A 26104-nucleotide genomic window follows, 5' to 3' on the forward strand; every position below is an offset into this window, starting at 1 on the left:
TGTGTGAGTCGTCAAAATGCTATTAGACCCTCAAAAGATTCTAGAGATGACCACCACTTTCTATCGACACTTGTTTCGGTTTAAGGAGTCATCCCCCCCAGTCTTGAAGCTCAAGAGGCAATCTAGACACACTCTCGTAGTGTTTACTGAGGAAGAGCTCTAGGAGGCCCTCAAGGCCCTCACTTCGCAGAAGTGCCTTGGGGAGGACAAAATGACATCGTCTTTCTTTAGGTGCTCCTGGGAGTGCATATACACACTCCTGCGTCTGGCCTTTCACGGCTCGCCCCCCCAAGTCTTTGAGTCAGGGGTGGATTTGTTTGATCCCAAAGGAAGAGATCGCTCTGACATTTGACAATGGCGACCGATCAACTATTGAACACAGCCTACAAGATCATAGCCAAGATCTTGAGTCTGTCACTGCAGCCATCCTGCTGACATCATTCATGACAGTCAAACAAGTTTTGTTTAAGAACGTAGTATCTTTGATAGCATCTTCATCTTTTGGGAGGCATTGGATTGGGCCCAAGAGGAGTCACAACCTACCACAATTTTTCTCTTGGATTTCAAGAAGGCTTATGACAGGGAGAAGTGGCCTTTCCTCAAGGGCACCATGCTAAGGATGGATTTCACGAAGATGGATTCAGGGGACCTCATGCTTGTATAAAAGGAGTGCAAGCCATATTGCGGTGATGCGCGAGAGGCCGTCTCCCTTTCTTGCTCTATACATTAGAGATGCTCTCTCACTAAGACTCTTGACTATTTTTTGCGCTCCAAGGTAGAGTTTGTCGTCAACACGACACTTTTTGTGGAGGGCGCCCTTGCAATGTACTCTATGGCATCTGGGGCTAGGATCAAATTAACCAAACTATCAGCTTCCTCATGGCAAATGGGAGTCAAACAATGAGATACTTAGGCTGCCAATTCCTCTTGGCCACAGCCTAGCAATAGCCTGGTGTTGGGGTTGTATGGGAAGCTCATGCACGTGGTGCACAACTTCTTGTGGGCAGGATCTAGGCAAGTGGTTTTGGCCTTCTACAGTGTAGGGCACTCAGAGAGGGCTGTTCAGGTGCCTTTCTTGTTATGCATGACACACATCCCTTATCCCAAAAAAAACGAAATGAAGCTGGTCTATTTTACAATTTTTTGCAACACTATGCATACGATGGCAAACCTTTATCAGTCACAATTAGAGCTTCAAAAGAAAATATTGTAGAACATTAGACACCCAGCAGGAGGGAAGAAAAAAGAAACATGGACACCCACCTCGAAGTGACGTTGCTTTGGCTGCACCCTTATCGATGGAGTTCTGAGTGTCTGCCTCCATGGAGGTATTTTCCCCTCCAGCTGCTGGGATCCGTTGCTCCAGATCTGGCATGTCTCCGAGAAAATTTATTTGGCCCTTCGACATAGAGCGTGTCAGGACAGTGCTAAGCCTCCGATTCAAGTGCTTACTAGTTACTGGAAAAATTTTAGGCCTGTGTCTTGCAGGCAAGGGCACCCTTTCTAAACCCGCCCTTACGACGGAAATGACACCAAGATTTTCAGGACTAACAGATCTCAAGCTTGCGGGACCAGATTTCCCGCAGAAGAGCTTCAAACTGACCAAATCCGTAAATCGGGGTAGTCTCGTGTCCTCGCGAGTCTCCCCAAGGCATTTAGCCTCCCAAAATGTTGGATTTTGCGCTTGACGGCTAAACCAGAATGAAGCCACGACGTGGGCTTCTGATGAACACCTGCTGGAAATATGACCTATCATGATTTTTCATGAACCGTCCAATTGCCAGGACTTATTGCCTTAGCTCCATCTTCCACGGTTCTAGCAGAATGAGACGCAACTCTGCAGCCTCAGCAGAATAGAGCAGCCTGATAAGCCGAAGGGGGATGAGACTTGCAAAGAGAGTGCAATGCATGTGCAAAAGCAGCCAAAAGGGTAATAGGTTCTGTTTTGAAACAGAAAGTCGCAAGTGCAAATATTGTGTAAAGGATTAAGGAAAAGGTCTGGTGCGATCGGAGAAGAGCCAAGTGGTGAAAAGGGAGTTTGGGAAGGTGAAGATTGAGGGAGAGTGAATGGGGGAGGGATCGAGAAATTTGAGGATTGCAGATTTTGCAGGGAAGACGAGGAAGACGAAGAACAGTGATGGATGGATTCAACAGACAAACAAAGCAAGCATTTGAGAAGCAAATTGCTCTACTCAAAGAGTGTCCTGGGAATGCAGTTGGAGAATGGGCGATTCTGAGCCGAAAAGTGCTTGGCCCCGCGAATTCTGAGTGCGGGAGGGGATTCTCAGAATCTTAACAAAATATCATCACGGCACCTTAAAAACTTTGGCACTTTATGCGTAAGACTAACTAAACATCATCAAGGAATCTTAAAAGCTTTGGCACTTTATGCGTAAGATTATGTCAACACGAGGGTTTTGGATGGCTAAATGAAATCCAATGGTGGTGGATCATTGCATGTACCATTATTTACATGCATTTGTCACTTCTTCCTCACAGGTTTTCCATAGAGTGGACTAATCTTCTGTCTCATGGTCTATTTTTGACTTAAATAAATGCCACACACCACATGGAGCCATAGATAATAAATTTATATGGTTCTAAATTGTCTTTGATAATAATAGGATCTTGCATATTTTTTGAAATTGCAGAAACTAATAGAGATTGGACTTTGCATGGTCTACTTGATTTGCTATGCATATAGGTCCTTGGGGTGCAACTGCATCCAACACCTATCCAAAACCACATAGTAATGACTCCGAATGATCAAACTAAGGAGATTATAAAGGCCCATGTGACTAACCACATGAACATTGTAAAAAGCATGCCCTACCATGCTCTAACATAAAAGCACAGGTGCGAGCAAAATTAATACACCCCATAAGGAGGGCCTTCCTTGAACACGTCGCATGAAGTGTTGATACGTGAAAGTTATTGGTTGTTTTGTCGATGTATTTAATTATGCTTAGATAGTTTTGACAGTTTTTTCCTATATCACCCGCTAGATTCCGGGCACTTTCTTGCTCGGAATCCCTTCTCGAGGCCGAGCATGTTCCAAGGAGTCCTTGAGATAGGGTCTCAGATATCTGAGTCTCATAGACCCTGCCTCCCTATGTGGGAGGGGAGGTGGGTGCCTGACGGGGGCCTGTAAGGAGTCGTGCATCTCGTACTACTGCCCACTTCCCCTCCTTGCAGGCATACATTGTTTTTTTGCATGGAGGAGGTTTAATGGATCTTTCATGCATTGACACCCTTGAAGTGGTTTTTGCTCTTGTCAATCTGTGCCTTGTTAAAGTAAATTTTAAAAAACCCTAACTGTGGATGTTTTCGTCAAAAAAAATGTCAATATATGTATTTACAAACATCGACAAAAGAGTCAATAATATCATTAAAACTGCCGTAGGAAACAATTTTTAATGCTAATATTAATCAACGCTTTAGAGCATTCCAAGGAACTTACTAGCACTGGCATGTGTGATAGTTTCAATGTTATTGTTTTAAAAGCTTTCTTAACATAACTTCCCGCAATGCATTGTGGTGCCTTTCTTTCCCTTGCTGCCATTCAAGCTCAAACTCTCCTATACCCTCTCCATCATCTGAAGCTGTCCATTCACTCAAGCTCTCCATCCTCTCAAGATCTCCCTTTTCCTCTAGATCCTCTCAAGGCCCACCTTTCCCTCTCCATCCTTTCTCCATTCCTCCCATCTCAACTTGTACCAACCTATTTTCTACCTCAAGGTAAGCGCTCAACTTTTGACCATCCCTCCACCCCTTCCCCTCTTTCTCCCCCCCTACTTTCTTCACCCTTTTAGCCATCCCTCCATCCCTCCTTGCCCCTTTCCCCTCTTTCTTCTTCTACTATTACATATCTTTTACCATATATTTTCCTTGTTGTTACAATATATTTTTCTTGCTTATTTTGGAATGCCCTCCACCAAATTGCAACTCACTTGGAGGTACCGATGATTTAGTACTTTTACATAATATATAAATGTGGCACTTTCTCTAGGGGCACATCTTGTCCCTTTACTAAAAGGAGCTAATATGGACTTAGAGGACCAAAGCAAGACTAGTAAATGAGCATATGGAGAAGATGATTAGAGACAAGGGACAGACACCATGGGAAATGCGCCCCTGGCCATTGAGGCTAGCATGCAAACTCGACAATGCCACTTTTATATTATGTAAAGTTTTTTAGAAAAGTTAGTGCGACAGTCCTTTCTATTATTTAGTAAAGGCATCGCTTCAAGTATAGACCTTGCCAAATACCCATAGATGCATTGGATTTTATGATTTTATTTCAATGATTTTAATTTGGATATTAAAGGAGTCTTTGGACTGACTTATGTGCCAAACACGCTTTTTTGCTTTGGTTTTGATGCTCGTAGGTTGTAGTCTCATTTAATTTGGTATCGTGGCAAAGTAATTATCCTTCGTATGATGTGTGAGTTCTAGCCTATTTTTCCAATCGTGGTATGTTGAATTGCCAAGTTGCCGAGGTGAGGAGCTTATTCTTTCTATCTGTGACACATGTAGTGACTATTTTGAGGTGGTTTAGCGAGGTACAAAATTTATTTTTTGTGTACCATCGACAATATTGTGTATATGATCCCATGTTATGGTATTCCGCTTGGAATGAAAGATAGTGTTTCTAGTGTTAATTCTTGCACACGATGGATTTTCTTATTCTTGTGAGTTGTATGATATATTGTGTTCATGTATTGGCCATTTGTATTTCTTTCTAATTTGTATCAATAGATATATAGTAGTCAAAATAAGCATTGATAGATATATAATGCAAATCTAAGCTAAATGATAGTGCAACCTTGCAAAATTTCCCATGCCTCACTTTGACGAGATATATTTTGATATTTCATTCTCTATTGCATGGAAATTGTGTGTAAGACCTTTAATGATATAGAAGCTAGATTTAAACCATAATATATTCCACGAACACATGAACCTATGAGGGATTTTTCATAGTCTATTGCATGGAAATTGTGTGTAAAACCTTTAGTGATATAGAAGCTAGATTTAAACCATAATATATTCCATGAACACATGAACATGTGAGGGATGAGTATAGCATAGCAAATTTTGTTTATATAGTAAGTGATTTGAATCATCATATGAATCTTCTACCCATCAAGTTCAGCATGTGCTAAGGCTTCTATGTCCTCCACATCAAATACCAGATCCCCCACATCTAGGTCTATGTAATAATCCAAAGAGCTTAAAGTGTCATTATCTTCTGAATTGTACAACCACCATCTCACAAGGTAGAGGAGGGCATTGGAAGTGCTTGACTCCATGTCATCTGCTGTGACATTTGACATGTCTTCTTCGATGTCAAGACCTTCAAAGACACGTTGCTTCCTTCGGAAAACTTGAATCACATACCACCATTTTGCACCCAAGCCATCCGGTTGAAAATAACCTGAAAATAACTTATTAGGTGCATCAACAATATAAAGGACTACGGTCTAAAACAAAAATGTATCTGTGCACATTGATGAGGTAGCACAAATGTATATGTATGGTCATCCCAAATTTTAGTTGACTAAATGGAAAAAAAATATTAAAATCTTTCACAGTTGCTTGATCCTTTCTACACACAAATTTGAGCCATTTCATATCCAATATAAACATCTCAAATTTTAAAAGCTCACTTTCATGATAGCTTGTATGGTTTTGACATAATACATCTTGCTTTCCATTTTTGGTTTCCCTTATATTAGCTTGACGATCTTGGGAGAAGTTTTGCATGACTCCACGATCTAATGTATATGCTTCAGATCAACCTTTCTATGTGAAAGTGACAGCATGTGACCACATTGCATTGACTGAAATATAATGAACATAAGATCAAATAAAAAATTACTAGTTCAAAGAAAGAAACACTAATTCCAGCTTCTCATGAACTATAAATAAATGAGACTGCTACTTATGTGAAGATCACAACGCTTGGCAATTTCTCATTTCATACTACTCACAATCTCTTCCCTTTGATAGGCATCTACAATTGCATCTTGGAGCCATTTAGTTTTGCATTTGTTTGGTACTTGACATAAATCATCTGGATACCTAGCCCCTCTAATGCTTCTTTAAAATGTCTTCAACCTTCCTTTCCATTATTTTTTGCCTCTTTGTATCTTTCAATCCATTTGTGCATTCCCTTGCATTATAGAGACAAAATGTGTTTGCCTTTAACTCTAATGCAACACTCATCTTCTTTGCATGTCTTTCCCCTCCCTTTCCCTTGTGCCATCACTACAACACACCTGTCTATTTTTTATGCTTGCCTTCCAATTTGTAGGCCTTATAATTCTTTTTGCACCAAGGCCTTGGGATCCATTGTGGTAAGTTTATGGGTTGAAAACCATCAGTATATTCATCTATGCTCAATGGCTATACGAATGGCCATATTATGCATATACCATAATATGTACAGACTTTAGTTCATAGACATCGGCTAGTATTCCAACTTGTATACCAACTTTGGCATTCCCCAAAAAAATTACAAAATATTGTTTGCAATAGAACCCAAAATTATTTTTACCTTCAAGTTAAGTAATCTAAAAGAAGAGCATGTAGACCAAGTTTGAGTTAAAAATACTCATATATTCATGATGGGATTAATATACAAATCAATGCAAGTGATCTTCATCTTTTCTCGTAGATCCATTGGGATTGACTAGATGCACCACATCCCTATATTAAAAGGTCGATTACTTTGAGGAGAAACTTGGACCACATACCACTATCTTGGATCAGAACAACCCAGATGAAATACCATCTATGTTCAAAGATGAAAATGCCATTCTTTAGATTAATTTACGCTCAAGTATGAACACGTTTCAATTGTTTAAAAAAAAAGACACATCTATTCACATTGTTCAAGAAGATGAAAATGTTGTCCGTATGATCATAATGTACTATACTTTTTATACTAAAAAAGTTATAATCAAAACAATGAGGTTGCATTTTATAGCAATTGTGTTCATGATTAACTTAAGTAAATCAAAAAGTAAGAAACTTACATGATAATCACATCCACGTGCAAAGATTACTATATCTCCATCACCTTTGGCTTTACGAAGACCTTGTTGTAGCCAACTGTGTGACATGTCCTTTGGGAGAAGAGCAAGGTCTTGTGGATATGGTTGTGTTTGCTTATGCAAGGCTCTAAATCTCCTCCTCGCATTTTCTCTTCCTATTTTGGCGTCTTCATATCTCTAAATCCACTTTTGCATGTCCTTGCTATTGAGGATATAAAACTTGTTGAAATTTTCCCTCACCTCTTTGCCCATCTTTCTTTGAATTACTTTTCCTTAAGGAACCTTGGCAACTATATGATCATCATACTTATTATGCCAAGTGTGTGGCATATCAAGATTCATAGATGCAAGAACTTAGTGATACATAGTAATAACTCTTGCACAAGCCAACCCTCCCTTAGGGTCTTGCATTTTGGCTTACATCCCTTTAAAGTTTCATACTGTAATTGGGAGGGTAAACTATCCAAGCGATGAAAGAGTTATAGCAGTCCGTTACAATCGTAGTTATATAAATTCAAACAATCATAAGAGCATTCAAGCATCCACATCAATAGGGTCCACAAATGATGGGTAGGTAAATGTGGAGCGACCAAGGCATACTCCCTTGATCTTGAATAAAAATGTTCCATGAGAGAGGCTTGTGGCTTTCACAATCTTCGGTGTGGTGGTAGCCATGCCACTAGATGGTATTGATTCCTCATCACCCAAGTCATTCAAGAAACATGGCTGCATAAGAACTTGTGCCAATCATGGTACTTGAGGCCACTAAGTTTATTGTCCTCTGTAAACACTCTTTTCAAGAAATGCATGTGTCCTATTGGTGTCCAAAAAGAGGCAATGTCCTTTGTGACCGTTGCCTCCTCTCTTCTAGAAAATATCCATGGTGCTTTTGGGAGAACTACTTTGTGACCATACATTTGGGGACACAACTCGGGCATCCTATCCATTTCCCTTAAGTCTTGTCATGCTAATAGAAGCCCCACATTCTTGAAGATACGCATGGGATCTTAGAGATGATTGATCTATAGCTGACCAATGGTATAGAGCTCCACTCAGGAAAGCAGCTAGTAAACCAGCAATTTGCAAATGATACTACTATGACTATCAGAAACATAGATATAGACACACAAAGAGCTATGGACTGTATGGATATCTTTTGTGCTGCATCTGGATCCAAAATAAATCACTCAAAAATAAGAAAGAAATGTTATCTGGAGACACCCAAAACCTTCTGGATTAGATGGGCTGTAAGAGAATTCCTCATGGACAGATATTCAGATTTTTGGGTATCCCTATGGGTTTCAATGTTAAGATGAATGGGATTGGTTCCTATAAAGGTTTTTTAAAAAAAAGACAAACTTAGGGGATTGTAGGTTAACTTGGCAGGAAGAAGGGTAGTAGTAAACCACCATATACCCAATTGCTATCTTTTATCTCTCATGCTGGTGTCCCTCCAGAACAGGCTTGGAAAAGTTTATAAGAATTTGCAAATCCTTCTTATGGGGGGGAAGTGACACTAGAAGAAGAATAGCCAAGATCGAGTGGGGCTTTCTACACCAGACCAAGGAAGGAAGGAGGCTTGGGTGTTATAAATATACTGCTAGCAGCTTATAAATTAGATGCTACTTGGATAATAAAAGCCATTACTTCTCCTGAAAGTGATCAGGCTAACCTCCTCCTCAGAAACATCAAGTATGTTAGGCCTCACGAAGCTCCTAGATGGAAGGACTATCCCCTTCTATCAGCATAGGGAATCCTGAACCATGCACTACCCAAGGGAGCCAGCTTTGGAAAACTCTATGGGGGGCCTTTGAACTAATAAAAAGCCACATCATTCTCTCTAGAAAAGGGAGCTTTATGTCTTTAGATTCATCAATCTGGGTTCCTACCTTCTTAACCAAACAATAGCTAAGTGATGGCACTTGGTAAAGAAAGGGCTATCCTATTGGGGTGATCTATGGGACAAGACCAACCTCAAATGGAAGACTTGGTTGGAGATAAGGAGAGAATTTAGAATCAACAATGGAGTTATAAGCAGATTGCAGCTGTGGGAAGGGGATATCATTTGGAAAGGGGGCAGAATCCTCAACTTCCCTAGAGAGTTTGGATGGGTAGGCAGCTCAACCCTCTTACCTATTCCCACTCCATGTGAAGGTATAGAAGAGATTGTTACTAAAGTAAACTCTAGATGGAACAGTTCTGACAATGAAAGAAAATGGGTTATCAGATTTGAGCTGATCTGGGACAGAAGAATCCCTGAGAAAATGTCCACGTTGTTATGGTTAATCCTACACAAGGCTATCTGGACCAACTATAGAAGCTTCAGAATTGGTAAGGGAGATGGTACATGCAAACATTGTGTGGGTATCGATGAAGACAACTTCCATTTGTTTATAGCTTGCCCTAGGGCAAGAAAAGTCTAGAAATTTGTGCAGTTAAGAATAGGTGAACCAATAAATTGGAGGTCTATCCTTTTGGGAGATGCACTCAAGCTTCCTTATGCTACATGGGTACACATTAGGGCACATGCACTATGGTTTATTTGGATTTCCAGAAATTCTTTTCAATTCAATAAAGAGGTCATGCATGTTGATCAGATCTTTTTTAATTGGTATGAAAGCTATTCTCTTACTAACTGATCACTATCTACTGTGGTCCAAGCCAAGTTCTTATTGGACCAAGAATTTTATAATTATAATGACCAGGTATCACAACTCTAGACATGGGCCTCCACCATGGCCTCAAATGTATACAAGATAAAATCATCTGAGGAGAAGAACTCCAAACCCATGTACATTACCCATTCCAAACCCTATCCCCAATATCTACATCCTCCAATCACATGAGAGTCGATTCACACCCTTTAATCATTTTGATGTACAAATCTCAATAGGAAAGACAACCTGAAAGTGACCCAAAAGTGAAACCACATGGGCAATGACCGAAAACAAGTTGCTACATGTATTGTGCACCTCTTGAAAGTAGGGTGATGGGGTATACAAGAGAATATCATGTCAAATTAGGGCTAGAGTGGAGACTCTGTTGGCATATCTTCAACTACCCCATGACACGTGAGTCACTGCTGAGACCCACTACATTTTTGGTGCCGCTGTCGGGGAGAAAAGGTATGCTTTTGCATTTGCACTTGTCTCCCTTCGATATATTCCCATTGCTTGTTAATGGAGTTGTAGGAGAGGAGAGGTGGAAAGAGAGAGAGAGAGAGAGAGAGAGGATGAAAATTTGTTTTTTCATGTCAGAATGCCATTTGTGACTTGGGAAGGTTGTTTTGGATGCTTTTTGGTGTTTCAAGTTGATAGGAACCAAGTAGGCTTGATTGCTAAGGGGGTGTGGTCTAATCACCTCAAAAAACAACAAAACTAAGGAATTTTGTCAAGTTTTAAAGTAGTTTCATGTTCTAGAACTCCCCTTTTCTGAGTTTTTGCATTTTGACTTTCAGAAAGTGTTTGTTTTCAAGTTTTTTTTCATTCAGTAGGTAGAATAGGTAGTGTAGCACCCCCCATCACAAAAAATCATGAACAGAAACTGTAAAATCCTTAGATCCCCCCAAATCTCAGTCGGCAAAATTGTGTATGACTATCCCGCCCAGTCAGCACTATAGTGTATTGCATCGAGCAATTTCCCTGCCAACTGATGCATTAGCCGAATTTCATCGGTCAACCTACGTTGACCCGATGCTGTAACGCTTCCCCGCTGACTTAGCCTTTGACTATGGTTTACCCTGTCACCTGGAGTTAATGCGTGTCAGAGTTACTTCCTCACTGATCTGATAAGTTGTTGACCGGTGTTGTAGTGGTTCCCCACCGACTGTTGCTATTTTACTATCCCACTGCCGGCACGGTGAACCCACCCCTCCGTCCGTGGTCATAATTATTTTCCTCTACTGTTGCCTTACTCCATCGCACTGCCCATCGCTGTGCAATCCCGTTGTTCGGTGTTTTTTGCTTACCCCGCCGTCGTTGTCGCTATACTATCTCGTCGAGTCCTTATCTCATGGATCAGTGTCATATCATATCCTACGCTTGTGGGGATATCCGTTTCGACCGATTGAGTTGACCATGTGGTAATTATTTTCCCACCGATCGTCGTGATACATCCAACACACTAATCGGTGCTATTTCCTTATTCCATCGATCGTTGCTGAAAGGTTACACTGCCGCCCGTCGCCAAAATTGTACTACACCGCCCTTTGGTATACCCGTAGCCTACTGACTAGTGCTAATCCTGCCGATTGGTGTGATACCTCTGGGGTAGCTAAGGAATTAATAGAAAATTCCAGAACCTCAGTTTAGCTTGGGTGTCCCCAGCCAGAGGCATCCCACATGCACTTGAGGTCCAGAAGGATTTTGCCAAGGGGTCCAGTGCCAAAAGAAAGTGCATCGAGCTACGCTCAGCCCACCCTCCACCCTAGTTGGGAGTCTGGAAGCTTGATCTCAAGCCTCCACTCATTCATAGGTCCCCATCCAGACACTCCATCAAGTTCAGACGAAATAGAGAGCCTTGAAAGAGTGATGCAAGACCCCTCAGGTCCAAGGGCCTCAGAAGCCCCCTTCACAAGCTTTGTTTCAGGCTCTTTACATTCATCATAGCCATTAAAAGTTAAGCCACCTCTCTTGAAGGCCCTCGTAGTGCTTTCTAATCGCATTAGGGACATGTTTCTTACAATGTATTAAGATGTTGTACCAGTTGTGGTACACCCATATGTAGTAGATGCTAGAGCTTCACCCATAGCTTTGATGAGTGATTGGCCACTTCTAGCTTATTGCACAAATGGTCTGACTGTCTGACTAGTCTGATTGCCTGACCCGCATACTTGGGCCCTAGATGTGATTCAACTCTAGTTTTATTTATTCATCTTGTATCAATTACGATCGATTACATTATATTTAATGGGTTCTCAGCCTTGGCAGATATTCCTAAAATGACGCATGCCTTGAGTAGCTCCCCTCTAGATTCTCCTCAAGCCTTGTAATAGTTTGCATCTTGTCTCTTAGGTGTGTCAAAGTGCTAGTGGTTTGGCCCCATCTGACTCTGATGTTTTATCTCCGGTAACACTACATCATCCGATCCTAGTTTGAGTGGCGCCAAAGTTAGGGATGGCATTGGATATTGGTTGAGTTAGGCCATAGGAAGGGTACCTTCACATTGGAGTGATATCTTTGGAGGAGCATATTGACATTTATAATGCCACCCACTTGACCAACTATATGTTGGAGGAGGAAGAGAAACATTCGATATAGACATTTGACTCTTCCTATTTTATTGTGTGTCCACTTTTGTGGATTATACATGGGTAGATGGATTGAGATTTGAGAGTTATTCATGTGTGAGCTGATGCTTAGAAATACTCCCCTAGTTTAATGAGTCTCTCTAGGGATCTGCCACAAAAGATCAAAGAAAGTTGCATCCTTTGGAGTTTGGGGCTGGCTTGTAGTCATGCCCTTTGATTGCTCCCCATGAGGCTAGAAAGTTGTCCATCATCCCATGCTCCTAGAGTTTGGCACTTTGCTTGCAATTCCTCAAAGCCTTCTTGCTAGGCTTCTTACATTCCTCCACCCTAGTCCAAACCCCTTCGAAAGAGCCTACCTAGTGTGCTTGGGACTCTGACTACTACTGTTGAGCTGTGCACTGCTCTCTCTCCTGGTACATTGCCTTCTACTCTTATCAAGTATGAGGAGGAACCCTAACCCCTCTGACGTCTATCTACAACATAGACACTGACTTGGGAGAGCGCAAATATCAACTTTCTACCTAAACTCTCCTCCTCGGGGAGTGCACTACTAAGAAACCCTAGGTATCACATGCATTTCGAGGGGTTTTTAAAACACCCCTCAATTGCAGGATCTCCTCTAGGGTCTTTAGGTAATCGACTATCACCTTGAGGTGTGGAACTCCATCATTTTCTACCACTGATGTTTTGTCTGAGGTAGAGACTCGAGAACGATGCCAAATGATGTCTCGATGAGGGGAAGGGTAGGGCGATATTCCCTTGGGAGCCCCAAGAAATGAAGGGTCACCAAAAAGTGCGGCATGTGGTGAGTTGAATCAATGCCATCCACATTAAATCCATGATACCATGGTAGCAACTAGTTGAGGTGTGGGCCAACGAAGATAGGACTTTGCTCGACTAGAAGTGGTTTCAAGGGAGTAGGAATCAAGACAGAAAGGAAAAAGGGCTCACATCTAAGGAGGTCCTTCACACCACTAGACCTAACTAAGGTCCAGGGAGCAATTAGGTAGCTAAGGCTACTGTCCAAGAAGGGGACCAGCAGAGAGGATCCCATAACAAGCTCAAAAACTAGAATAGTACACACTTGAAAAGCAAGGAGTTACCTAGCTTTAGGTAAGTCTAAATCGATGTTGATGGCAACTACCAATAAATGATGAAATCGATTTGAAAGACTTACGTTTGGTCAAACAACAGTCAAGATCACAGTCATATTTAGGCAAGCCATGCTATTTGTAATCTGGGTATCAAAAGGGTGACTAACTAAGCAGTGAACATGAACATTAGAACATCTCCACAAAGTAACCAAAATCTAGTCCATGTCTGCAACAAGTCATGAGCTGAGGAAAAAGCTAGGAATGCTCACGAGTGTAGCCCCCACTAGTCAGACTTTCAAGAAGGAGTTGTGTACCGCAACAATGTGAACAGGTACTGTGCACACATATAAAAATACTCACTTTTAAATATTTGATGCAAGAAAAGTAACATGATTGTATTTGTGTTTGAATTAGGTTGTCTATCAACCAATGGTGGATAATAATAGATGGTGGCATGTCATACCTATTATGCCACGTTCCAAAGTGATGTATAGTACATTTACTAATATGGAGCGTATGGAGGATGATCATGGCCATGGACGTGATGATGACCGTGATACAAGAGAGGAGGATGATCATGAGATAGGAGATATAGATATTGAGGCCATTACCTGTGAGGACGAGCCTACCATTCGAGATGCTGATTTCGATGAGCACATGAGTGGCACAAGTAGTAGTGGGTTGAATGTATTTGTAGATCTAAACACTTGTTTGGATTTTGAAGTAGATAGTTTGGCAAGGATTGATCTCATTGAGGATGAGATTGAACCGTAGCCCCATAATTGATATTGGCAAAACTATTTTACATATTGTCTCATTCTCCTCATCTCACTTAATTCTTGTATATGTGGGCTTGCAAAAAATTATGTGCTTTGGTAATCATGGGCAATGTTTGGAAAGCAATGATGTACACCAAAATCTCACTTTCTGTATTCTCTGGTTTGCGTCTATTTATGCATCTAAATGCGCGTCTAATTCTCAGTGTAAACGCGCAAATACACGCGCAAATAGATGCGCTAATAAACAGGATGTTAGACGGGCCCGTATTTTCTCAGGTCAGACGCGCACATAGACGCGGTAATTTACGCACAAATAGACGAGCTTCTAGATGCGCATTTAGACGCGCCCGTAATTTCTCTACTAAAGCAACGCCTATAGACGCGCCCGCTATTTTGCGCGTCTACCAAGCGCGTCTATAGTTGCTTTGTGTTGTGGGAGGTCACCGAAAATAGGTGGGAGGAGAGATTGGCTTGCTTGCTTGAGAGATTAGGAGAAGAGGATAAAGAAAGCACCACGCGACGAGAGTCTCGGGTTTCAAGCCACAGCGTCGCTATATAGCGATGCTTATCTGTCGCTATAAAAACGTCGCTATATAACGATGGAACAGACAAAAAGGTCGCTATATAGCGATGCTTACAGTCTTTTTTTTGTAGTAGCATGAAACAAAGCTCATAGATGCTATTTTATAACTGTTAATATCTTTTCTTCATGCTTATGTTGTGATTTTATAAGTGTAGATGGAAGGGACGAGTGAAAGCTTGTCCGATGATGCGCCAATGCCCGAGAGCACGAAGTGGCTTACGGAGAGGTTATACTGTCATTGCACTCATTGCAAGCGAGAAGTACGACATCAACGTCGTATTATCATGCGCCACTTGCGGATGTATGGGGAGGAGCCGGAACCAGTACCCACTGTTGGTGTTGCACGTGTTGATGGACCATTGATAAGTCAAAGCTATTTAAGTTCGCAGTCTTATTGTATACCAGGAAATACAAGATCTTATATTTACACGAAATCTTAAAACAGGATGAGGAGGGTGATGAGGGTACGCATATACCTTCTCACTTTCAACAAGACTATAGTCTCTCGGATGATGACGAGGGTATGGTCGACATGATGGATTCCATTTTTAGGGGCACTACATCCCATGTACACGTGATGTCAGAGTCTGAGGTCAAAATGCGAGAGTTGCAATCAACACAATTGTACGAGGGTGCTAGGATGTCTAAACTACGTGCTTGTCTCTCAATCTTGAATCTACAAGTAAAGTATGGGTGGTGGGATACAAGTGTCTCGGTCTTAATGAGGTTAGCTCTTGCATTAATTTGACTCATTATTTGGATATTGTTTGTTTTGAGAATCATCATTTAGATAGTGTATACCGAATCATCATTGTTCGAAGCCAATGTATGTTTTGAATTGTCATAGGTTACTCCAAAAGATGTTGCCTACACCAAATAGCATGCCTGCATCAAGAGATGAAGCGAAAAAGATGCTAACAACGGTGGGTATGGATTATGATACCATCCATGCTTGCCGTAATGATTGTATTCTCTTTCATCGTGAGCATGGAAATTTGGCTAGTTGTCCAAAGTGTGGGGAACAACGATATAGAGATGACTTGCAGGGTGAGTGGATACCGATAAAGGTCTTGAGACACTTTCCCATCATTGCAAGAATACAACACATGTTCCGATGCAAATCTATAGCGGAGTTGATGGCATGGCATGCATCTCATCGGTCCACAGATGACACATTGAGGATTCCCACAGATTGTGCAGCTTGGAAGCACATAGATAATCAGTGGCCAGACTTTGCAAGGGAGCCATGCAACTTACATCTTGGGCTAGCCATGGATGGCGTGAATCCTTTCGGGTTACGCTCGACATCTTGGTCGACATGGCCCATAGTCGTGGTGAATTACAATATCCCACCATGGCTAACAATAAAAAAGGGACACCTCATGCTTGCACTACTTGTGCCAGGAAAGTACAAGGCAAAAAACATGGACGTGTACATGGCACCTTTGATAGAGGAGTTACAGATATTATGGAGAGGAGTGCAGGTCTTTGATATTTCCAGAGCTCCTAGACATACCAATGATATTTTGGTCAGGGGTATCTTGATGTGGACCATGCATGACTACCCAAGATATGGAGAGTGCGCAGGTAGTGGTGTCTTTACATGTACAATGAGTACCATGCTTGTCCTGTTTGTGGACCGGCTCTGAATTCGCTTGCACACTACTCCAAACATATGAGGAAAAATGTTTATGAAGGTCATGCTCGATACCTTCCGCTCGACCATCTTGCACGTGGAGGTCAGCTTGATCCACCGCCATCATATTTGAAGGCAAGTGACTGGATTCAAGCTTGGAGGGCGAATGGAGTGGAACCTCCTCTTGGTATGAAGAGGCTATCGATCTTTCACGAGCTTCCTTATTGGGGTCAGTTACAAATCAATCATCTCTTAGATCCCATGCATATCTTCAAGAATGTGGGGGCTACTATTTGGGCACACTTGGTTGGTTCCAAGGACTCGAGAGGAGTGCGAGAAGACTTGCGTGCTATGAATAGGATGTCTCGTTTGTGGCCCCAAGTGCATGCTTCGGGAAAAGTTATCCTCCCGAAAGCAACGTGGATCCTCTCTACGAGGGAGGAGGCAGCGGTCAAGGCAAACATTGCCTCTTTTCAAACACCGACAGGGTACATGCATTGCTTGAAAGGAGCATTTTCAAAGGACAATAAGCTTAGTGGGCTCAAAAACCCATGATTGGCACAAGGTCTTACAGGTATTCTAAGTAGAATTAGTGTACCGACGTGATGCGTTAGCGTAATTATTATTATGTTATATTGTTGACATGACTTCATTGTTTCTTTGATAGTTCATCCTCCCAATTACAATAAAAGGGTGCTTACAAGAAGATGTTAGAAATGCTATATTCAAGATCTGTGGTATTGTGAGGTATGCTTACTATCAAATCGCATTGAATATATTTTCTTCAATTTAAGCTGATTAATCTGTAGACTGATTATGAAAATATCTTACATGGACATGTGAAATAGGTGGATATCTCAAAAAGAGATCTCTATATCGAGCATCGAGAAGGCTAGGGTGGAATCCATCGAAGCCGTATGCTTGCTTGAGAAGCACTTTCCCTCGAGCATTATGACAACTCAAGTCCACTTGCTTTTGCACATAGTTGATGAGGTGGCTATAGTAGGTACCGTTCATAGTCGATGGATGTTTTTTCTCGAGTGGTTTATGAAAACTTTAAAGGGATGTGTAAGACAAAGAGCAAGATCGGAAGCAAGCATGGCAGAGGGATGGCTTGTGCAAGAGTCATTAGTATATATCACAGAGTTTCTTGCATCCACGGATCCCGATATGCTGCAAGCTTGGTATAACAAGGATGATGATCGCATCGTTGGCGAGGTTCCCCAAGGAAAAGGGATTGAAAGAAAGATGAGCGAAGAGAAAATGGAGAAATTCAATAAGTTTTGTATCCTCAATAGCCCTGAGACGCAGAAGTGGATTGAGAGATATGAAGTGGCCAAAGTAGAAAGAATAAATGCAAGGACGAGATTCAGAGTAATGTATAGGCGATCACAACCATATCCACAGGATTTGGCTCTTCTCCCTACTCACATGTCACTTGATTGGCTACAACTGGCTCTACGTAAAGCCGAATGTGATGGAGAGACAATAAACGAGCGCGATCGAGAGTTATCATCTGGATGTATGGTGCATGTAAGTTTCTTACCTCTTGACGTAATTAAGTAATTATTTGTGGCAATATATGCTATAAAATAGATGCATCTTCATTGTTTTAATGATGCTCTTTTACAGTACAAAAAGTACAGTGCATTATGGTCATGTGGATGACATTTTCACGTGGAACGCATCGATTCAAAGAGAGTCACGTATGATTGTGGAGTCATGGCTAACTTCACACAAGATAGCCGAGCAAGTGCTTCGGATACCAATCTTCTCTCCTCACAGTTGGATTATTGTGGAACCATACGCGACATCTATGAAATTGATTTCAGACGATTTAGTATTTTCATTCTTGATGTAAAATGGTTTAGAACTATTTACAACGGTCCCCATGCGACAATGAGAAAAGATAGTAGCGGCCTCTTTGCAATAGACTCCACCAAACATTGGACCGATGAAAGTGATACTTTTGTTCTTCTTGAGCACTGTGAGCAGGTGCATACTAATGATTTAATTAATCGAAGCTTTCGTTTTTAAAGTCCATTGATACATGCACTTGAGCATAATTTCATATATATAATTGACAATCTTCAATATAGGTGGTTTTTCATCCGGATCATTCTGATCCAAGATGGTGGTACGTGATCCAAGTTACACCATGAAGTAAGGAAATTTTTGAAGATCGAGATGTGGATATGGAGATGCCACTACCAATGCCGGATCCAATTGACGAATCTAGCGAAGAAGATGTAGATCACCATATGAGCCAAGAGGAAGATGCGCATAATGACATCGCACGGGAGGAAGATGGAGATCATGATATTGAGGAAGAAGACAACAATCATCAAGAATCACCACACTTTATTGAAGAAGATGATCAAATACTTTTAGGTGAACGTACGATGCTAGAGTACGATGATGATATAGGAGGTCAACTCGGTATAGAGTTGGAGATAGACTTGTTTAGCGCCTTAGACTTGGCTCAAGATGAAACAGTTGATGTAAATGCTCTTAATTGATTTTTCTCATCTCAAACTTGGACATGAATATATGAGCTTCAAAGGCTTGATGTACATGCTCTCTTTTTTTTTTTTCTTTATGAGCTCAAACATGTATGAAAATTTAAAAAAATCTGTCATTGGAAAAAACTAACTTTTAAGGCCTATATAAAAAAAAAAACCTCTTTGGAAAAACGTCGCTATAAAAGAGTATATCAGTGTCGCTATATAGCGACACTTAAAAGTCGCTATATAGTGAGTATTATAAAGGTCGCTATATAGCGACTTTAGCAAAAGTCGCTATATAGCGACGCTTTATGAAACCCGCTTTTTATACCGACGATTAACGCTAAGTAGGCGCTAAACTTTGGTACGTAAACGTCGCAATAGGATCTGTGTGTAGTAGTGGCATTTGGAGGCACGAAGGATCCAAATGGAGCAATATGGAAACGTGCATTTTGGAGCAGGGGGTATTGCATCATGGGAGGCCTAATTTGTAATATCGATCTCAAATTATGTGATTTATTAGGAGGTTGTTTCTTTGTACTAACCCGTCCGTAAATTGTGTCATCTTGTAGCTTGATATCATGGGCAGATACCCTACTCCTGCCCATGGAGGCACTTCTATGATGAGGGGTTGATTATTAAGGAGCAGTATATCTGGGCTACTGGAGCGCCCCCCAGGTATTTAAAAGGATTCAAAGGTACTTAAATAATGTCAATGTTGTAAATAAAGATTTGATTTTTCATACATTGATACATGTCCCTCATTTACAGGCCCCTGGGGATATTCAGGAGGAAGAAGGCAGGGATCCTCAGGAGGAAGAAGGCGATGAGGAAGGGAGCGAGGACGCGGATGACTTAGATTGGTCATAGAAGTAGTGGTAGAATTAGTGCTAGCTACTCTTTTTTGTACTTGAAGCCATTGGCTTGGCTTCGTGCCTCTCTTGTATATACACTCCTCTTATTTTTTTTATTTGAAGCCACAAGTGGCTTGGCTTCGTGCTATATGTATATACAAGTACTTTTTGGGCTATGAATTAATATACAGTCTTCTTATTTTTTTGGCATTCAATTTCCTTGTGCAATGTTCTATCAATGAATGCCTTGTGAACTAAACGTTTTGGAGTTGTAATGTTTTATTCGAAATTGTAATCGTCGGCTATAGGCGTGCGTGGAATCATGCAAATTAAAATGTGATTGGTTGTAAGAATTGAATTGCACACTGTAAAAATGGAATTCCTACAACCACACATCATACACAGCATTATGTTCAACCACATAGAATTATGTTTTTTTTTTAAATATTCAACTTGATCGAATGACTATCCATAAATCACCAAGAAAAACACATAACAATAACTAGAATCTACACTATGATGGCACCATTTATAAGCATGTCTTTCTATTTTTTAAAAAAATTTTCTATAGAGCATCTAATAGCGTGTCTATAGGCCCATCTATCTATAATATAGATGCACCTATAGACGCAAGTCTATAGACGCGTAAAAAGACATGCCTGTCACTTTTTTAAAAAATTCAAGAAACGCCACTGTACGCGCGTCTATGGATGCATTGTGTTGTTGTGTCTGCCAATCTTTTGACAAATCACACTCTTTTCCTTTGTTGTGACTAAGCTCTATTGATGTCGGGAAATCCTCCTCAATTTGTGCTATCATAAGGTAGAAAGTCTTCTCTTTGGTCTCTATGAATCCTATAAAAGACCTCCTATATTACTCCCCCTCATCGCCACTTTGAAGTGACTCACTCATTCTTTGTGCGCTAGGAGTAGCATCTTGAGGCAAGACTTTCCTTGAAGCTAATTCGGCATGAGGCTGGCACCACCAGTAAAACTCGGTGCTCTTGACATGAGAGCAAGCTCGATGAGGAGAATTATCAAAAAAACATGCAAACTACACATCTCAGTCTTACAAGAAACGAAACATCAACGACTCGACGCGTTGATAAAATGCATCCAAGACCTTGATGTAATCTAATGATCAATGACGATGATGCGAAGTGTATAGAGGCACAAGCAAGAGGGTGCGAGGGCGATCACAGTGGCAAGGGGATGGGTGTATTTTCTTCTTCATAGGGGAGGAAGGGACAAGTTAAAGGCACGAGCTATAGGGAAGCTAAGGTGATCATGTCGAGGGGTGCGCACGTATGGGTAGTTGATTCCTTAATTGATTTCAATCTTACGGCTCACATTGGTTAGATTAAATCCAAGGACCTTCGTGCTTTCAATGGTCCTAACCGTTTAGTCTCCTTAACATATTATAGATGTATGTGTACAAAAAAGAGGTTTATAGAAATTCCATTTAGAATAGTATAAAGTTTTATGGCGGATATAAGTAAGAATAAAAGAGCTTGATTATATGTATTTATGTGTGTGTCTATAATTCCAATTTTGCACCTTCAAGCTTTTGCGGACGATTGCATATGAGACAAACTTCAGAGGGATAGGTCCTCCGACATGATTGATTGAGGAGAGAGAGAAAGAGAGAGCGAGAAGTTCCTCCTGAAAAAACATAGAAAATAATGTTGAAAGTACGCTTGAAGTGAGTACTAACATATCATTCAGGCTTCATTACAGTATACTGCTTGTTGCAGGTGAGGTTCTTGCTTGTGTTGTCCCCCAAGAATGGCAAAATAAGTTGAAGACCCCTTTGAAATATTGGGTTTAGGGGACAGAGGTATACATCGTATAGTGTTGAACAGTACACTGTACAAATTACTCGCTTGTCAAGTTCTCATTTTGATCTCTTTGGACTTACAGATCTCGGAAGTCTTGTGCTCAAAGAATCGAATCGAATGAATTGATCAATGTGAATTGAGTGCGGGACGGCCTGCTGGAGCCTGCTTCGATTATACCCGCTCTCGATTTACATAGCTTCTGCAGGATGTCAATCAGATTTACATGTTTCCTGCTCCACCTTTCATTTTCAAAATTCACACAGGGCGCAAACCTAGGCTTCTGTATAGATCTCTGGCTTGATCAGGTCGCAACTACGTCTTTTCACAAATGCAGTCAGGAAAGGGATTAGCGTAGAAGTTTACTTCTAGCTTTGGAAGCTCTCCTGACTCCCTTGCATGGGGAAGTCCTGTTCTGTTTGCGTGTGACCTGCTCACTTCTGATCTGAAACTCTCCCATGTTATGGAATTTGACGTCAAATCGTCCACCAATCGAATGAATTCTTTCCTGCCGAGAGAACAAAATCTCGGTCAAGAGTGAAATTTTTCATAAGATGGCGGACTTTCCGGCTATAAGAGCGATTAATTCTTCAGAAAGCTCCAACATCTACAGAGTTGATGTTTTCTTTGACTTTCTCTCTCTCTCTCTCTCTCTCTCTCTCTCTCTCACACACACACACACACAAAGACATACAGAATACTAACACACTGGCGATATCTATCCAGCTTCATTGAAATTTGTATGTTACAGACTAAGATTATGGATTTAAATGGAGTTACCTATCAGGACTAACAGTCTTCCGGTAGCCTTCAAAGTATCGGTGCCCCTGGACAGCTTTCGCCATATTTCCATCATACGTATACACAAACACATCGCTCTCCACAGCTACAATGTAGTCCACCGCAGCCAGCCTGTTTTTGTATCTCAGTAGAGGAGAAAGCTCGCTCTCCGTTGCCAGAGTTGAATGTGTAATGACGTTAGGGAAGTGCTCCTTGAAAGAGTCCATACTTCCGTTTCCGTAGATGTCCCCAGCTACAAGATAAATTAGGGTTGAAGGAGAGTACCCCAAAGCTTTCAAGAGAAGCCCTGTCTCGTAGGGAGTCAAGGGGCATCCTCCTTGCAAGCGCTTGGCTTCGCCGTCTATCTCCTTCTCTTTCCAGTGCTTGACCTTGTAACGCATTTCTTGCAATTCTGAAGCTGCTTCCGATGTCAGCCCGTGCGTACAGCCAGTGAAAGCCAGCATGTCTTTCTCATACCTGCATACAAATACATAAGCCCATCAATCCGACGAAAAACACACGTGTCTGTAACTGACCGGATCCAGCTGTAGCGACCATTCTTTTACCTGAGATGAAGGGCCATGTAGGGAGCAGTGGTTTGAATTCTTTTTACTAGAACGTTCCCTAGGTTTGTTATGGTCTCGGAAAATTGTAGAGCTCGATAGTTCACTCGGCAACGAAGACGTTGAATATAACCTGGTAGTCCATTGTTCACTAATCGGGAATTCGCGTGTGTGAAACGCAACACTTTGTGTTTCTTGAGCAGTGGTAGCAGTTCCTCCTCATAATACGACGCCTGGACAGTTCAAAATCAAGATCAACATCTGTGAACACCCTGAGTAGCTTTGTCAGATGCACAGATTCTGCGTTCCGAAAGTATTTCTTGCAGTTCTCAACCTGTTTAGACTATAGACTTTACCTTCGATCGAGAGATAGGAGTGATCACGAATGGATTTACGTTCTCCAATGATGGTGGTAGGGTCTCTACGATATGCACGTCCTCTTTGAGGGTTTCGATGAAGTGGTCAAGCCGGAAGATATCTTCGAAGTGACTGCAACAATGTATCGTCCGATATGTCAAGGCAGAGCGGCGGGATCATTAATTTCACAAACACTTCCAAAATGTAGTGCACATTTTACTCTATAGGACTCTGTACCTTGAATCAGCCCAGAAGGAAGTATGGTCTAGGAATGGTATCACAAGGGTGGCATTCATTATTTTAGCCACAGCGACCATGTCACAAATCTGAGAACAACCAATGGAAATCACAAATTGTAATTATACTAGGCGGAGCACCAAGAAAAATATTAACGGAGGTAGCTGTTGACATTCGAGCGTTCAAATCGGGCGCTGCGCGACCCGCTGTGACCTACATAGCTACAAGTGATATGAGCAATCCGCGAGCTACTGTCAAAATAGCTAAATTTGAGGATGGATGGGCTTCAGGATATGCCAGGACATACCCCGGCTCTCATCTGATTTAAGCCACCGTTGGCCGTCACCATGATATAGCCGTTCGTCTCATCCTCAATAGATCCTGGCAAAGACATCACTGCCCTCTTAGCAAAGGTATACTTGGATATGTAAATTAGTGGCATCTAAACGACATTCTACGGCAAAAATAAAAGCTTGCATGCAATGTGCTAAACTTCAATTTCGCCATTTCCGGTAAACCTCGTGGAAATCGATGCGTCGGGATTGGAAGCACTTACGCTTGTCGTCCTCAAGGCGATCAATACATTGTGTGTAACTCTCCCCCGTCCGCGTATCCCAAAGATTGGCAATTAGGTTTGAATCCTAGGGCCAAACTTTCCGTCAAAATTAAGCATATCAGCGAGGCAAACTGGAGCACAATACCTAAAAGAACCATTGTTGCAAAGCCTGTGTTTTCACCATACCTGAAGATGTGTCCTTTCATTTTGGAACGTCTTCAATGAACTCGAAAGTTTGAGTTCAGGGACATCACTCACATCAGCAACGATCTTGTTCACTTGAGACTGCAGACTACGGCGAATGAAAGCATCCTTTGAAATGGCCTGCGCAACACCCAAAATGTTGATAACTTAGACGCGTAAGGCTAAGCAAAAGAGTAAGGCTATCGCGCAAGGTTAATTCTCCTCCCTACCCACGACGAGATGTGGAGGTTAAGTCCCTGATTTTGCAAGAGCGTGAAGAACCATTTTCAGGTTGTACAGGAGGCTGCTATAAGCCAAGAGAAGAAAGAGAATTGTTTCGTATAAAAAAGAACCAAATCCGTTGTCGGACGTTATTAGTTTAAATTTTTGGTCCATTTGAGACGATGTTCACTGTTGATAATGGTAGTTCAGGGCCCAGGCTCTACGAAGTACTGTTAGATCTAGCGTGCGTGATATTCGATCAATGGAAAGGGAAGTGACTCTCTCATAGCAGCATTCGGGTGATGGTAGCACGTGGAAATGCTAGCATTCGGGCGTTTGGCTAACTGTTGCGTCGACTGGACTCTGGGTTTCTTATTTCTAATCAAAACACCTCCACGATATTACGCCTAATAAAAAATAACGAGGAGGATCCGACCTTCCGATACGGACCATTCAATTTATAACGTCGCGTCTGGAATTGGACGGTGAGAGTGCAAATTACAGTTTGAACGCTGCATGGATGATGAAGCTACGTTACGTTCACATATTAGTGTATGTTCGAACACAATCTGTAGCAGTTCTCTCTTACCGGCAGGCTCCGTTCGACCTCCAATCCGGGCCAGCCGAGGAGTAAAGTGAAGAAGAGGAGCGAGCAGAGGCACGCGAGGAAGTTGCGCACGCGTCTGCGGAACGTTATTTTGCTGGAATTTCCGAAGAAGTAAACACGGACCAAGAAAATGGCAGCAGAAGGGCGCCAGGTGACGGAAGAATTGGTGGTACCCATAACGGACATGTCCTCCGGACGACGTCGGGACTTGGAGCTAAAGATAGTTAGGCGCCGGAGATCATGCAAAAAAAATAATGTTAGAAATGATTGAATCTTGGGGATGGATTATCGACGCATCGACAGGCAATTAGCTAGCAGGCTGATGAATCGATGATTGACGATAGCATCGAGGTGCCGGATAGGCCATGCAGAACAATTCGCGAGGCCGATGTTCAACCCAAAATCGATTCATCTTCCTCTCTCGAACTGTAGTCGAACAGCTCATGACCTTGTCACTTTCTAAATTCATCGATCGTGACGTTGCCAATCCAAATCATCGAAGAGCTTGCTCCAATCGATCCTGCTGCCTGAATCTGTCCTCGCTCGAATGAATTCATCCGTAACGCGACACGTACGCTTGACTTCGTCCGCACTACACTACAAAACCAGTCGCGTATGACAAATCTCGGTACAACTGCATCTTCTCGAGGTATCACAGACATCTCATCACAATTTATCCCAAGATATCACCTGTATCTCATGAGCATCACGTCCGCCTCTATCGCTCCGCAACATGCATTTGCAAAATTCAGAGCTTACCTACTACAATAGTTCCTCGAATTACTTTGCCCTCCAGTGCCATTCATATTGTCAGTGATCATAATATTGAGCGGTTCTCCGTCTCTAGTTAGCTGAAGTCAATCATCTCCTTAGTGTTGAAATTGAATCGAGGGCAAGCTGATGAAGCGCTGCGAGAGACTTGGGCTGCCGAGCAATTTGCATAGAGGCGATATTTTGCCGCGATTCATACAATTTCAGCACTGATCCCGCCGGCGAAGCTGGCGCAATT

At 41.8% G+C, this 26104-nt stretch overlaps 2 protein-coding genes across 2 annotated transcripts in view; both read right to left on the reverse strand.

Moving 5' to 3' along the window:
• LOC147880001 (adenylyl-sulfate kinase 3-like) overlaps positions 1–2281 on the reverse strand; it is a 64407-nt gene extending 62126 nt beyond the window's left edge. Inside the window, exon 1 of the mRNA XM_087371788.1 lies at positions 1264–2281. Coding sequence (XP_087227914.1) covers positions 1264–1756 — 493 coding nt within the window. The 5' untranslated portion in view covers positions 1757–2281. The remainder of the gene's footprint in view (positions 1–1263) is intronic.
• Positions 2282–21905: 19624 nt separating this feature from the next.
• LOC147880002 (O-fucosyltransferase 19-like) lies at positions 21906–25272 on the reverse strand. Its single transcript, XM_087371637.1, has 9 exons — positions 25078–25272; positions 24270–24407; positions 24084–24168; positions 23835–23908; positions 23528–23616; positions 23290–23422; positions 22937–23166; positions 22371–22847; positions 21906–22098 (listed from the first exon to the last, which is right to left on the reverse strand). The coding sequence occupies exons 1-9, from the start codon at positions 25270–25272 to the stop codon at positions 21906–21908; spliced, it is 1614 nt and encodes a 537-aa protein (XP_087227763.1).
• Positions 25273–26104: the final 832 nt, after the last annotated feature.

Source organism: Dipteris shenzhenensis, chromosome 33 (assembly GCF_047967505.1).
Source record: "Dipteris shenzhenensis isolate YYH24624 ecotype China chromosome 33, Dip_SZ_1.0, whole genome shotgun sequence".
NCBI classification, from domain to species: Eukaryota; Viridiplantae; Streptophyta; class Polypodiopsida; order Gleicheniales; family Dipteridaceae; genus Dipteris; species Dipteris shenzhenensis.

What these genes read in the sequence shown, in the direction of transcription:
- LOC147880002 (XM_087371637.1), bottom strand. Translation starts at nt 25,272, where the DNA reads ATGGGTACCACCAATTCTTCCGTCACCTGGCGCCCTTCTGCTGCCATT. An exon ending in TCCTTCTGGGCTGATTCAAG is followed by an intron (nt 23,423 to 23,527) that starts GTACAGAGTCCT and finishes ACATTGTTGCAG; the next exon opens with TCACTTCGAAGATATCTTCC. An exon ending in CTCCTATCTCTCGATCGAAG is followed by an intron (nt 23,167 to 23,289) that starts GTAAAGTCTATA and finishes TGAACTGTCCAG; the next exon opens with GCGTCGTATTATGAGGAGGA.